General features: G+C 39.7%; 1 protein-coding gene across 1 annotated transcript in view; it reads left to right on the forward strand.

The window, feature by feature from the left end:
• Positions 1-13,616, forward strand: part of SCFD2 (sec1 family domain containing 2) — a 186,257-nt gene that overhangs the window by 163,533 nt on the left and 9,108 nt on the right. Inside the window, exons 6-7 of the mRNA XM_009101470.4 lie at positions 9,188-9,333; positions 12,853-12,987. Coding sequence (XP_009099718.4) covers positions 9,188-9,333; positions 12,853-12,987 — 281 coding nt within the window. The remainder of the gene's footprint in view (positions 1-9,187; positions 9,334-12,852; positions 12,988-13,616) is intronic.

Below are 13,616 nucleotides of genomic sequence, written 5' to 3' on the forward strand. Positions count from 1 at the left end.
CTGCTGTCAGCCCATCAGACTTGACTGGTTGTTTGCACTTAGTGATATCTTTGTCTCCTAAACAACGTCAACAACCAAAAAAAACCCCAGTTAATTCTGAAATTGCAAGTCTTCTTTCAATTTTAGTCAGGCACAATTCAAAGCAAAAAAATCCCTGTGCTTCTGCCACATACTTTGAATATAAATCAAGTAATCATTATTCTTCTGGCAACAATAAATAAGCAGGTCTTGAAACTTGACTACAAGATGACTAGTGTTTTTCATTATTTCTTTTTCCTGAAAACATTAACAATTTATACTAAATGGAAATGACTACAGATCTCAGGCATTTTCTGTCAGGCATTTTCTTCAAACCTCTGTTAAAAGCTGTTTTCACTAACACAACATTTTCAACTGGTTTTAAAGACAAAAAATCCTATTTCTTGTGTGCTTAAGAAACATTTTAGACCAAATCCACAAGCCATTCAATTGTTTGTTAATTAAAATAGCACAATTAATTCTGAATTTAAACCAGAAGTTAACTCAACAAGGCATTTAACCACTGCCCTAACTCCATCCTGTCACACCTTCTAAGTTGAATATGTGTTTACATTTTCTGTTAAATTGAGACCTCTGCCAGAATCTTTTTTTAATCTATTGCACATATTATGAATTATTGTCTGGTTTATGAATATGAGTTCATTCCACTTAATAGTCTAGGATACTCCTACATGCACTTGAGATTTGTACTGCTGATAATTTTCTTCAATGACTGATACTTGCCATCTGCACTACAATGTGGTTTCTAATTAACAGACAAGAAGAAGAATAAAATGAGCATTGATTGTATCATTTTGTGTTATTCATAGTTGGGGATCTGCTGTGTCTTAGGGCAGCTTCAACCCTCATATATTCAGAGGAAGGGGTGGCTTGGCACATGGTTGTGTTGTTCATTCTTTGGGAAAAAATAGCACTTCATTGGTCCATATTCCCATAGCAGGGTTCCTTCTCTTCAGATCCTTTCCACAGATCCTTTCTTTCATTTTGTTTTTCATCCAAAGTATGCTTCATGCTGCCTGTCTTGTCTCTTGTATAAAGTAGTTTCAAGTTAAAAATTAACAGGAAGTGGGATAATTCATGCAGTTCTTTCTTTCTAACTTGCATTTTTTATTGCTTTATTCTTGTTCTCCCAGGCTTTCTACTTGCTTGCTTTTTCTTATTAATATATAGACAGTGGAATGTTTGGACTGAGCTCTGTATTTATGATGTCTGCAAAGGGCAGTGCAGTTTGAATGGGTTGTGAGCACAGATGAAAATAGGAGAACTTTTAAATAATTTATGCTTAAATAAAACTAAAAAAATCTGTGAAGGTACTTTTTATAGGGTGTTATGCTCGATCAGATATGACATATTCTCAGAACAAGAAGAGTTATCTTTTGAGACAGTACTACAGCAACAATTTCAAATGAAATAGTTTTACAGCAGGTGATGAAAAATACAAACAACCATTTAAACCAAAAGTAGAGAGAGAAATAGGCAAAAACCTCCCCTGTTTTTTTCTGACTCCAAATGCAATATAGGTTTTGCTTAAATATTTCCATGAGATTCATGAAGAGAAAATGCCTCTACAAAATAGGGTTTTCCCAATCTCATCAGAGACATAATGCTTATTCCAAATAACATAATCACCTATACTGTAGGCTAAGTTATCCTTTACCTTTTCACCTAAATGCAAAGCATTTTAGTATCAAACTCTGGAAGGTAACAGATAATTCACATTTCTTTTATACTAAAATTAAATTGTTCATGATTCATAGCTTCAAAAATTGACTCATGCATCCCAAGCCCACATGTACAACGTTGTGCTTTACAAATAGATTAATATCTGTACCAACAGTGGCAATTTTTCTCTGTGTATTCTTTAGAGAAACATCTGAAACACAGTAATTTCATATTAGGTCATTTATTCAGTAGATCAAGTACAGTACCAGCGACAGGGCTTTGTCTCCAGAGGGTCTGTTTCATGCACAGCTTGCAATACAGTTGAGCTGGTAGCACAGACTAGATGCTGTGCATGGATTAAACCACAGGAGCTGCTTGCGATGATCCCTCTTGGTTGTGATGGAAAGAATTGAGAGAGCTGTGTTCCAGTGTAACTTCTTGTCTGTCTGCAGAATAAGGGACCCTGTGTCCTGTGTTCACACCTGGCACATGTGACCAGCTGAAGAAGGACTCATGTATGGCTTCTTTGCAGCTCTCCTACAGCCTCAGCTCCTTGGTGGAGGCATCCCCCAGCAAGGCTGGGACACCAGAGAGAATGTAGCTTTGTGTGCATGGCACCACTGACAGTGGTAGGACAAAGCAGCTCCAGTGAGGGACAAGTGTTGTGGCAGTGTGAATGCAGAGATTTTCAGTGTTCCAGTTCTTAGTCCTTTTGTCCTTGCTCATGTGTGACTTGCAGTGTGGCAGGTTGCCATTAAAGTAGAATTTCTGATTTCACTGTGGAGAATTGTGGCTGTTGATTTCAGTATTATGGGTTACAAGGGTTTGGTGTTTTGTGGTTTCTTTAATGTCATGCAGTTAAGCCCTTTACCATAAATATTTCTGGCTTTTCTCTTGAAGTTGTTACACTAGTTGTTACACAAGTATTCTCACTTGCAGGATGAAAGAACAGTTGTTCTGCCCTTACCTTGTTTCATCCCCACATTCCACCTCAGTGGCCAAAGTGTTAATGTCTATTTTAAGGAGAAGCAGCATCAGGAACTAAAAAAAGGTATAATATGATCCTTGCCCAGTACAGCCCCTGGTCTCTTGGTTTCCAGCAGAGCATCACAAGTCCCATTTCTCTGCTCTTCAGCATTGTAAATGGCTTCACACACCCTGGTCAGCTTTGGGCTATGTTTGCAGAGGCACAGCATGTCATGGTTCTTGCACCACTGATGGAAGGACAAGAGAAGGTCTTGTGCAATCTGCCAGGTAGAAAATTGTTCCCTCTAATGACTTGGCAGGTTCTTGATAGTATAGAAAAAGGGAAGCCTTCCTTCTTCCTCCTAATGGCTGTAGCCCCTGGGAGATGTGCCCCTTGACTTTCTCTTCTCATCAGCTTGTGCCCAGCATAACTCCCTCAGCAAACCTGCTCTGAAATGAGCTTGGAGGTATGTTTTTATTTAGGCAGTAGCAGTATCTGATGTAGCTAAGTCTAAATTGCAATTATTCTAATATTTCCTTTTTTTTTTCCTGTCATTAAATATTGCCCATTGAATGCAACCTAGGTGCCCATTGTCTTTGTCAGTTTTCAGATGGCTTTTCACCTGTGCTATAGCATGCTGGGTGAAGAGGCCTTTTGGAAAAGATAATTATACATAGCATTAGAATGTGATTATTTTTGTCTTGCTGTTAAAAATATTGTTTTGTTTCAGTAGCTGATAAATAGATTACAGTAATTAGTTTTAATTGTGGTCTTATATTTTTATATATTTACATTATTGTATAAAGCTGCCTACACTAGTTTATGAATACTGCAAGTCCTGTGAGTTTGGCTCAGAACTTAAACTGGGAAAGAAGATGTCTCTTGGACCCTTCTCCATTATCATCATTCTTAGATCCATGAGTAAAAACTGTTTCCTGCATTTTTACAAATTCTAGGTATGGCCTATGTTTTCAGAAGGAAGCATTTACCAGTTATGTCCAATCTACAAGCCTGATTTGGCAGTTTGAGGAATACACAAACAAATTGGACTGTGAATGCAAAAACCATTGATTGTATTCATTTTCATTGTCCAAGAAAAAATAGTACGGAAAAAATCAAATAAAAATACTGAAATATTTATTTTACTTTGTTATTGTTTTAAAAGTAGGATTCATTTAAATCAACATAAAGAAGAAAAAGGCTTTTTTAAAACATAAAGACCTTTACAGATCTTGTTTTCTGGACGTTCCCCTCTGAATACAAATGGGTAAAGCACCCAGACTCCCATGCTTCTGGGGACTTCTGGTCAAGGCAGCTGAGCAGAACCAATACTGGTCGTCCTGACTGCCTCACCTGCTGCTACCTGGACACAAACCTCATCCCTCATCCTTTGTCCTTCACATATGTGGTACCTCTTGGAGTTCCTTGTGGACAAGGTGAGAGGCAGCAGATCTGAGGGTGAAACTTCTCGCCATCACTGGAAGTTATTGGCTAATGCCCCACCTGAATGGAAGGGACATCCTTGATGGGAGTATAACTTGGTCCTTGCCACAGTGCAGCCACTACTCTGAAGACAAAAAGAGGGTATCTGAGAATAATTTGCAAAAGACTGAGCAAGGACTATTGATCATATGGGCCCTAGGGTGGTATGCTCATAAAGCTCTATATTGTTTAGCAAAACCTGGAGTTTTACTGAGTTCTTGCAAGAACATTATTGGGAGGCCTTACTGGACTTACAGACCATTTACCATTGCTTTATTAGCATCTGTGTTTTTAATTAAGATATGGGCAGCTTGAGGGAGCAACTGAATGGTTCCCAAATGAATTTGTTGCATTAATTTCCTTCAGAAAGCACATCTGAGCCTAACTTAAATTCCTCCTGCAATTAATTAATGTAATTTATTGTAGTAAGTTCTGTAATTTTTCTCTGTGATTGTTCACTGAATTGACAGGTTTAATTTCATGTAACATGAGAACAAGCAGTACCAAGCTTGCAGAGCTTCATAAAAATTGATATTACATGTTGTGCTGTTGGATTTTGGCAAGAAGAAGGCAATAAAATATTCCTGTAGTATCAAAATATCCAAATGACAGATATTAAGGCCAAAATTAAAAAAAAAAATATTACTCTCCTAAGGTAGCTCTTAAATCCATATTTAATCATGCAGGTAAGTGGCCAGATTTTCACATGTGCAGCTTTAGAGCCTGAGATCCAGCAAAGTTCCTATCTACATGGTCTGTGTGTCCCTTGTACACCAAAGAGCAGTTTCCAGAAGAGGGTTCAAAGACTTGATGCCAAAAACAACCTTTCCAAGCACAGTGCTCTTCAGGGAACTCCAGAGCTTGCAGGATGTGTCCCTAGATAATGAAGATCAGATAATGTGCTGAAATGCCCTTGGAGACATACATGTGCAATCCCTGGATGCTCAGCACTGCTAAAGTGTGGATGCATATTTAAAAGCTGAAGCAGAGATATAGGATTCTAAATTTAGTTAACTCTTAAAAAAAAAACCATCCTGGGTTTTTCTTTCAAATGGGAGATGTTTGTTGTGATGAGAATAAATCTACAAATTGCATCTTAGTCAGTCACAATGCTGCCTTCCGTGGTTTCCTTGGAAGTGGATCAGATGCACACTCCTCCTGTCATAGCCACCAGATCCATACCATCACCTGCACTGCATGGTGCTGGTGACTGCCCCTAAACACATAATTGTTTTCACTTGCCATGTGCCAGTCAGATCATAAATTAAATTTATAGAAACACAGAGCATTGATTTTTGATATTGTGTGCATTTTTTCCCCCTTTCCTAATGTTTTTCCCATATGCTGCTATTCTGTTCTTTCCTCCTGTTCCCTATCTTTTCTGCCTGCTAGCATTGGCACTCCGAATTCTGGGCTGCATCAAAAGGAGTGTGGCCAGCAGGCTGAGGGTGGTGATTCTCTCTTTCTGCTCTGCTCTTGTGGGACCCCTCCTAGAGTGCTGCATCCAGTTCTGGGATCCCCAACATAAGAAGGATACAGAACTGTTGATACAAATGCATAGGAGGGCCACAGAGTTGATAAGGGAGGACCTGGCTGTCTATCCAGCACCACACATGCTCTGGCTGGGGATGTAGAGAGAGCAAGCACAGAGCAGGACCCTCTCCAAGCCCCAGGGATGGATGTGCTGCAGGGAAGCTGTCACCACTGTGTCTGCCCCTTCTGGACACTCTCTTCACTCAAAGGCTGTAGATCACACCTTTCTTCTGAATTCCCCCAAACTAGAAGGGAATAATTTACAATTTTTCACCTTCTGCTGGTGTAACTATAGGGAAATGGCAGATTTCTTATGTGCTGGCCTGTCCTTCCTTGTCCCACACTCATTTAGCAGCTTTGCTTTTTAGATGCATCAGAGAGCATCAGACAATTCAGTACAAATCAGATGGAAGCATAAAGATTCAAATGTGTGGCAGAATCCATAAGGAAGAGAAGTGACAGGAGAATTATACAAATTACATCCTAGTTTTGGGTTTTACACTTTTTTTTTACCCTGCAAAAACCAGCAATGATCTGTCACTGTACACATTTGTAACTTCTTCCCACATTGCTATGCTATCACCTAAAGTATAAAAATAGAAGATTTTAATTAATTTAATATCATAGTGCTGTATTTTGAGTTCTGACCTTCAAGGAACCCTTTATCTCTTTTGTTCTTCTGTCTTTTGCTGACAAGATATGCTCTGCATATCTAGAAAATAATGAAATCCTGCATAATGAAATCCTGATGCTGGATTTTCTCTCCCTCAGAGTGCAAGTTTGCTGGTTTAGCCCTTGATTCAATGTGTGCCTCTGAAATGGCTTGGTTATTCTGCTGGCTCTGTTCTAGGGTTTGCAGGGTTTACATTGGTTTATTTCTGTAAAAGGGTTATAGAGACAGCCTAAGGTGGAGAGAGCAGATGTTAATACCAATAAAACAGAGTGGAGTGGTAAACTTTCAGCTTTCCTAAACTTTCAGCTTTGTAAGAATCATAAGCCTAGTGATATCTCTGAATTATCAAAGTCCTCCCAAAAATGCTGATAATTATCATACTGCTTTAGAGAAAGAACAAGTTTGTTTAAAATGTCTTTATGTCTGCCAAAAGAGACTAAGCACAGTGAAAGGTTTCCTGAAACTCAGGTCTGAAATTCTCATTTGTTACATTTTGGAGGTAAAGGGGGGATAATCAACCACGTGCTGCTCTTTAATTATAGATCTCTATTATGGGTTCACAGTGCCCATGTCCTTTTCTTAAAGCATTTTCCTTCCAGTTTCAGAAATCAGTAGAAATCTGGTCCTGTTTGGTTCCTGGGTCACTCAGTACTATACTACTAAAACAGCATCTCCATTCATTCTTCTTTTTTCAAACTTCGTGTGAAAATGGATTAATTGTGGTAATAATGGTTATGCAGATGTGTTGCTTAAGAGGAGATGTACTTTGTCTCATGAAAAAGTTCTTAAGTCTTATCCTGGTAGGCACTGAATGCAGCTCCCAACAGACTCATTTTCCTCACTGCAGAACTAGGTTGTGTTCTTTAAAATCTTGAGTCCTCTTCAGGTTAGTGGTGATTTTCTTTTTCTCCACGACTGGGCTTCTTCAAGTCCAACAGGAAATCCCAAAATTTTATTTGAATGCCTTTTCCCATGTATAATAGAGCTTGGGATTCAAAAGAATTCATTCAGCATGCTCTCCAAATGGCATTTAATTTCCCAAGAAAAAACAGTAACAGGAAGTTTTGTTTTAATTAGTGCATGAGCTGTGCAGCAGCTAATGTATTCCACCTCTTCACTGTTGTAGAAGGCAGATTTCTTGGGAGCTTGGAGAGCAGATTAGAGGGATTGTGTTCTGCTCTCCATATGCTGCAGAGCCCCATTTGCAGGGAAGGTGTGAATGGGAGGTGATTTGTAGCTGCCTGCTACTTGTAAAGAACAAGCTTCTGTTGTTCTCCAGGCTGGAAAGAAACCTGGCTCCCCTCTATAACCCTAGAGCAGTGCAACAGGTAGACAGCAGCCTTCAGAGATTTTGATTTCAACAATAAGGGATTGTTAAGAAAACTTATTTTTTCATTTACATTTAAAAAAGAGGTACTGGATGTCAGGCTGGAAATAGGTCTCCCAGGTTTCCTCAGACATGATAGTTCTTGATGGAAAGTCCCAAGGAAGTCATATTTTAGAGAAACTTTGAAAGTACACTGTCAAATAGTCTCTGTACATTTTGCATTTACCACCTATTTATTGATCTTTTTAAGTATATAAGGATTCTGTCCTTTGTCAGTTGCAGAGAAAGTTTGTTCAGGGATCTCCTACCCAAAAATCCAGGTGCCTTCTTGACAGTCTGGATGCCTGTTTTCAGTGCCAGGCTCCAAGGGTGCAGCACACTGCAAGCTGGACCTGCAGGCAGACCCTGCCCTCTCAGCAAGATTCTGCATAGACATAGAGGTTTGCTGGTGCAGGATTGGTTTCTGAACTGGAGGGTGGACACAGAAGCCACTACAGCAGCATCCCTGGAGAAGACAACAGCAATAAGCAGGAGTGAGTGTGTTGGTGTGAACATGTGGCAAGAAGAGTTATTTTGTGATGGATTTTCTGCCACAGGGATGAAGAGTCAAGCAAGCAGAGAGGCAGGCAGAGATGTCAAGAGGAGTAGAATTGTGTTGACAAGACAATAAAAAATCAGGTGATCCACTTGCCTCTCACTTGGCTAATTCTCATCAGCAGTGGAGTCAAGAAAACATTTATTTCAATGCTTCTGTGCAATATTGGTCACATGGTGAGGAGGATGGAGCCAAGACTAAGACATTCTTTTTTCCAAGGCCCTGTCTGGCCACCCAGAGGGACATTTTAGGTGGTCCTGTAATTAGAATTTAGCCTTAGTGGAAGATAGGCATTATACCTTAGCAAAAGTGCATTGGAAAAATACATTAGAGATAATAACTCTGCCACTTTGAGGGATAGAAAGGATAGGAACTTTTTTTGTGATAATGCAGCTCTTTCCAATGTCTGGCTGACCTTTCTGCTGTATTTAGCACAGACTCTTCCATTTTTCTTGTCACAAAGGTAGGAAATATATTTGGAGTGAGCAGGCTGCTGGCCAGGGAGGAGCAGTTCCCTTTTCCATGGCTGTTTACTCAAGCACACCAGCACACCAGCTGGCTCCCTCCCATATAACAGGGGGCTCTTCTTTGGGGTCTGCTAGCATGGAACCTTCTGTTGGCTGTGAGGAGCAAAATATCCTCTGTGCTGGTGAAAATGCTGTGTGATTGAGGTTACAAAGAGAGGCACTCTTCACTTTGCCTGCTGTCCAGAATTTTTGCCTTCTTGCTTATCTGCAGAGACTTGTGCCACGCTGAAAACATGCTGCCTAACAAGCCCCCAAGTTTCCAGAATATAATACAATGAAAATAATTTAAAATTTCCTCCTTGTTACCCCTTTCCTACTGTTTATTATCAAAACACATGAACATTTTTCACTCACTCAGCTGTGTGTTTCTTTATTTCTTTAGGCTGTGACTCGTCACTGAACCTGACATCTCAGAAAGCCACAGATGCCATGGACAGTGTGTTCCTGTCCCTCAGGGATATTGCCAGGGTCAGAATGCACATGAAACAGTTCCATTCCATACATAATCCAGGCAGCAACACCCACCAGGCAAGTGCAGCTTTCTTTTCCCTGTGTTTGTTATATCTTCAGCCTGCTCTCGAAATTACAGCAGTAATTTTGTGGATGTGCTAATCCTACACATTCTGCCCATGAAGAAGATTAAGCACAGATTTTATAATTGACCCAGTCATGAAAAACTTCCTCAAGTCCTTTGTCCAGACTCAGGCACATGCATATCAATGTCAGCTCTGAGGAAGAAATTTGGGCTTTGCTCTGCAGCACTGTGGAATGACATGGATGCCTGTGAAAGGCGGGGCTAGGTCAAGATGGCTCTCGACTTAGACTGCTCAAGGCAGAGTGAAGCAGGATGTCTGCATGCATACTGCAACTATTTTCTTGTTGTATTTCCTCTCCTGTCCCTGTAAGCATGAGGGACAAACCTGTTTATAAATAGGTCACAAAAGCAGCTTCTGTTTCTGAAATAGGAACACATGAACTACAAGACTGCTTTAGCTCATCAGGACTAATAGACAGTGGTTTTCCTTCTCTCTGTCTCTCCTGAAGACCTTTCCCAGTTAAAAATAGAGTTCTACAGCAGAAAGTAGTGATTTAAAGAGAGATCATTCTAGCCTTGAGCCATAAAAAAACCCTTCCACACTCCTAATGGTGCTGTATGTAATGTACCAGCAAATGGATGTAGTTCAAATTAAGCATTGCTTTGTAAGAACATGAGTGTTGCAAAATGTCACTGGAAATCTAAGGTGAAGAAAATCTGTTCCTGAAGCCTTCCAGCAGTTTGGACCAGTCTGGTGTCCAAAATGGGGAAAATTGTTAAACATTTAATACAGTTCAGTGCAGGGGCAGTGAGATGATAAGAAATGTTTCCTGGAAATGTAATTAGCATCAGTATGTCCTTTGGATGTAATCCACTTTGCTTGCTTAGGGATAACTGCTGGAACACAGCAAGGGATATATTAACACCTTGCAGCCCCTTAATCTGGTCATGCAAGGGATCTAGTTGCTTGAGTAGGACAAACCTTCTGCTGAGGGAAGTCCAGGAGATTTATAATAGTAGAAATAAGCAGGCAGTATGTGATTGTCCATGATACTTAGAGCTCTCTGGAAATGGGCCTCTCTTTTGACTGGCAGGGGTTGTGTGCGATCAGTTCAGCTCCTCAGAAGAAGTAGTGCCCATCCTGTGACCGCACTCATTGCCAAACCTGCTTAGGGCTATGGGAGTCCATTTAGCCTCTACATACTTTTTCACTTTGTCTGTTAAAAGCTGGAAAGCCTCCATTTCTTCTTAAGACTCATGAAAAGGTTTCTATGGGTAAGCAACTGGGAATTGGATAGCCTCTTAAAAGGACTTTTTGTAGCATTGTAGTTTGTATGTCATACATAAAATGATAAATGTTTTCATCAGGTTATCAAACTAGTTCATGTAGTGACCATGCAAGAACAGAATTTTGCCTGTTATTGAAGATACTTTCATCTTGATCTAGGTATATTTCTGCCTTCCTTCTTCCCATCCTTCGTTCCTTCTTCCATCCCTCACTTTCCTCTCCTCATTCGCTCTCTCTGTCTCTCTGTTTCTCTCTCTTCTCCCCTTTATAATCTTGTATGGGGTGTGTCCCATAGCTATTGAGGTTTTTAACAGCTATTTTAAACAAATTTGTGCCTGCCAAAATTTAAAGTTGATCAAAGTTTCATTATATGAGATAGAAACCAATGCAGGTTTTGGGGGTTGTACCAAAAAAACCCTTACAAATATAGTAGATTAATTTCAAGTCATAAAAGATTTTTAGATATATTTGAAACCATTATACTTAAAAAAGGTAGGGGATCATAGTATCTGCATTTTAGTATCTCTGTAGTCTGACTGGGTTGTTTTGAAGGGCACTGAGTTTTGGTGCTGAAAATTCAAACATGCAAAATCATAGCTAATTTTTGATGTCTTTTGAATAGATAGTTTTGTCTGAATGATATTTTTCATTTCAGTCAGATGATGATGTTTTTCCTTTAATTTTGTGGAGTAAGCCTCTCTGTTAAACTGTGATTTGATCTCTGCTCCAAAAATACTTCATTCAGAATGTTTTTCTGTTCCTCATCTATGAAGATATTAAACAGATTTTTATAAATAGGACTTCATGCCTGCATGTGTATTTTCAAACAGTTGTTTATTGCGTGACTAGATTTGACAGAAATCTTGACATGTTCTAGAAGATCCTGCAGCTCATGTCTGCTGTAATTTGCTTTGTTGGCTCAACTAAAAATTATGCACATGTTGTAAGAACTAGATGAGTTGTATAAATTTTTGTTGACAGCATTGTATTAAAAAACTGTAAGCTTTGTTTCTCACTCTAAAGTGTTGGATGAAAAACATTTCTTTAATGACACCAGAAAATTTTAGTTTCAAGCCAAGTGGTTTGTGTTTTATTTTCCATCAATTTTTACTATTTACTTGCAATATGTCTCTTGTAGATATCATCTTTGCAAGATTAATGATGTTGCACTTAATTCCCTTAAGTAATCTAAGGGATGATATATACCTGGGGTAGTCCCCAAACCAAATAAGTGTGCTAATTTTAGTGCTGCTCATTTTCTATGACAATTGCACTTTCTGAAATGATCGTGGTTCTGTTGCAGTTTGGGCAAAGTTAGAAGCAGTAAAACAAAGCTCCATCTGTAAACCAAGTAAGCTTGAATTTTCATTAAAGATCTTTCCATTGGTTCCTAAAAGTTTTATCTTAAAAATTTTTTCAGCATGTCAGAGTGGTTTAAACCTTAGTATTGGAATGTGGAGATTATTAGGCTACTACTTCACTTTCAGCCTGGATTTGTGGATCCTGAAGAGTATAAAAGGTTGATCTTTGGGAGTAGACCTTCCAGTATGATGACCATTTGTACCTTTACATTTTCCACTTCTCCTAGCCCCTAACTTCTCTGGAGCTCTGGCATTCATGGTAATGATGGGGTTGTTTGGCCTGTTGTTCAAAAGTCTTCCACAGGTGGAAATATTATGTGGAATGCCATGGCCATAGAAGCTAAAGGACTAACAGGGACTCCTTAGCTGTGCTCTCCCATGAGGGACAGGCATGTTGGTCTCTTCCCTTCCCTGCTGGTATCCAGACTTCAGGGGGAACATGACACTTGGAATAAGGCAGGAGTGATCACTTAAAAAAAAGTCCCGATTTAGGTGTTTGTAAAATCATTAGAAAAGGAATGAGATCTGGGTGCACAATGGGCAGCAGTCTCATCCATATGGTTATCCATTTCTGTATTACCTCCAAAAAGATTCTAGAGAAAGTAAAAGTCCCCCCTTTCTTCCCTGTCTCTCTTTACTGATGTAATACACATGGGGCAGGGTAAATGTGTGGCTCTCTTGCAGTCCTTTCAGTCTGATGTTGTACTGGTGCACACCATCTGCAGCAAAGGTCACAACCTCTCTGAATGCTTTCATTTCTGGGATAATTATTTCTGTAACTTTAAGAGAAATAAAATATTTAGAATCATGGTTGCACTGAATCTAAGTGGGTTTACTCACAATGCATTGTTCTCTTTGTGCAGGCTTCTTACAAACCTCTGCTGAAACAGGTACTGGAAGAGGTCTGTAATCCCGATCGGCCCGATCCTGTTGATATTGAGCACATTTCATCAGGCCTCACTGATCTCCTTAAAACGGGATTCAGCATGTTCATGAAGGTAAACCAGCCTTCCCAAGCTCATCTGTAAGATTTTCCTGAGGTCAGAGCATCATGCAGCAGTAGTTGATTTTATTATAATGTTCAGCAGAACTTAAAGGGATAAGGTTAGGAGCATTAAATCCTTGAAGGGGGGCTGGGAATAGCTTGAGGCATCACAGTGCAGGTACAGTGCAGACAGGTAGCACCTGCTGAACAAAACAAGAGGAATGGAGCAGACTGAACATCTAAATAAGGGTCATGGTGGACACCAAAATAAGTATGATATATCTGGGAAGAGGCAAAGTGGCTTTGCTAAAGGGAAGTCCTGACTCACATAGCTTTTAGAGCTCTTCAGAGACACCCACCATACAAATTGATCAGAGAGTGTCAGTTCATATGACCTACCTGGCATTCCAAAAGGCATTCCACATGGCACCTCATCAAAGGACTGTAAGGACACTCAGCAGCCTTGAGATAGGAGAGAAGTAAGTATGACCAATCTGGTCTCACAGGGGATGAAGGGGGAGCTCCAAATTCAATACCTTTTCTATATTTGATATGGTTCAACTAGTACCAGAGGGGAGGGAAGGAAGCCTGTAAGTTAGAAATTTCTTTGTGGATCCTCTTAGCATGTTTTAAGACATTCTA

Source organism: Serinus canaria, chromosome 4, assembly GCF_022539315.1.
Source record: "Serinus canaria isolate serCan28SL12 chromosome 4, serCan2020, whole genome shotgun sequence".
NCBI lineage: Eukaryota > Metazoa > Chordata > Aves > Passeriformes > Fringillidae > Serinus > Serinus canaria.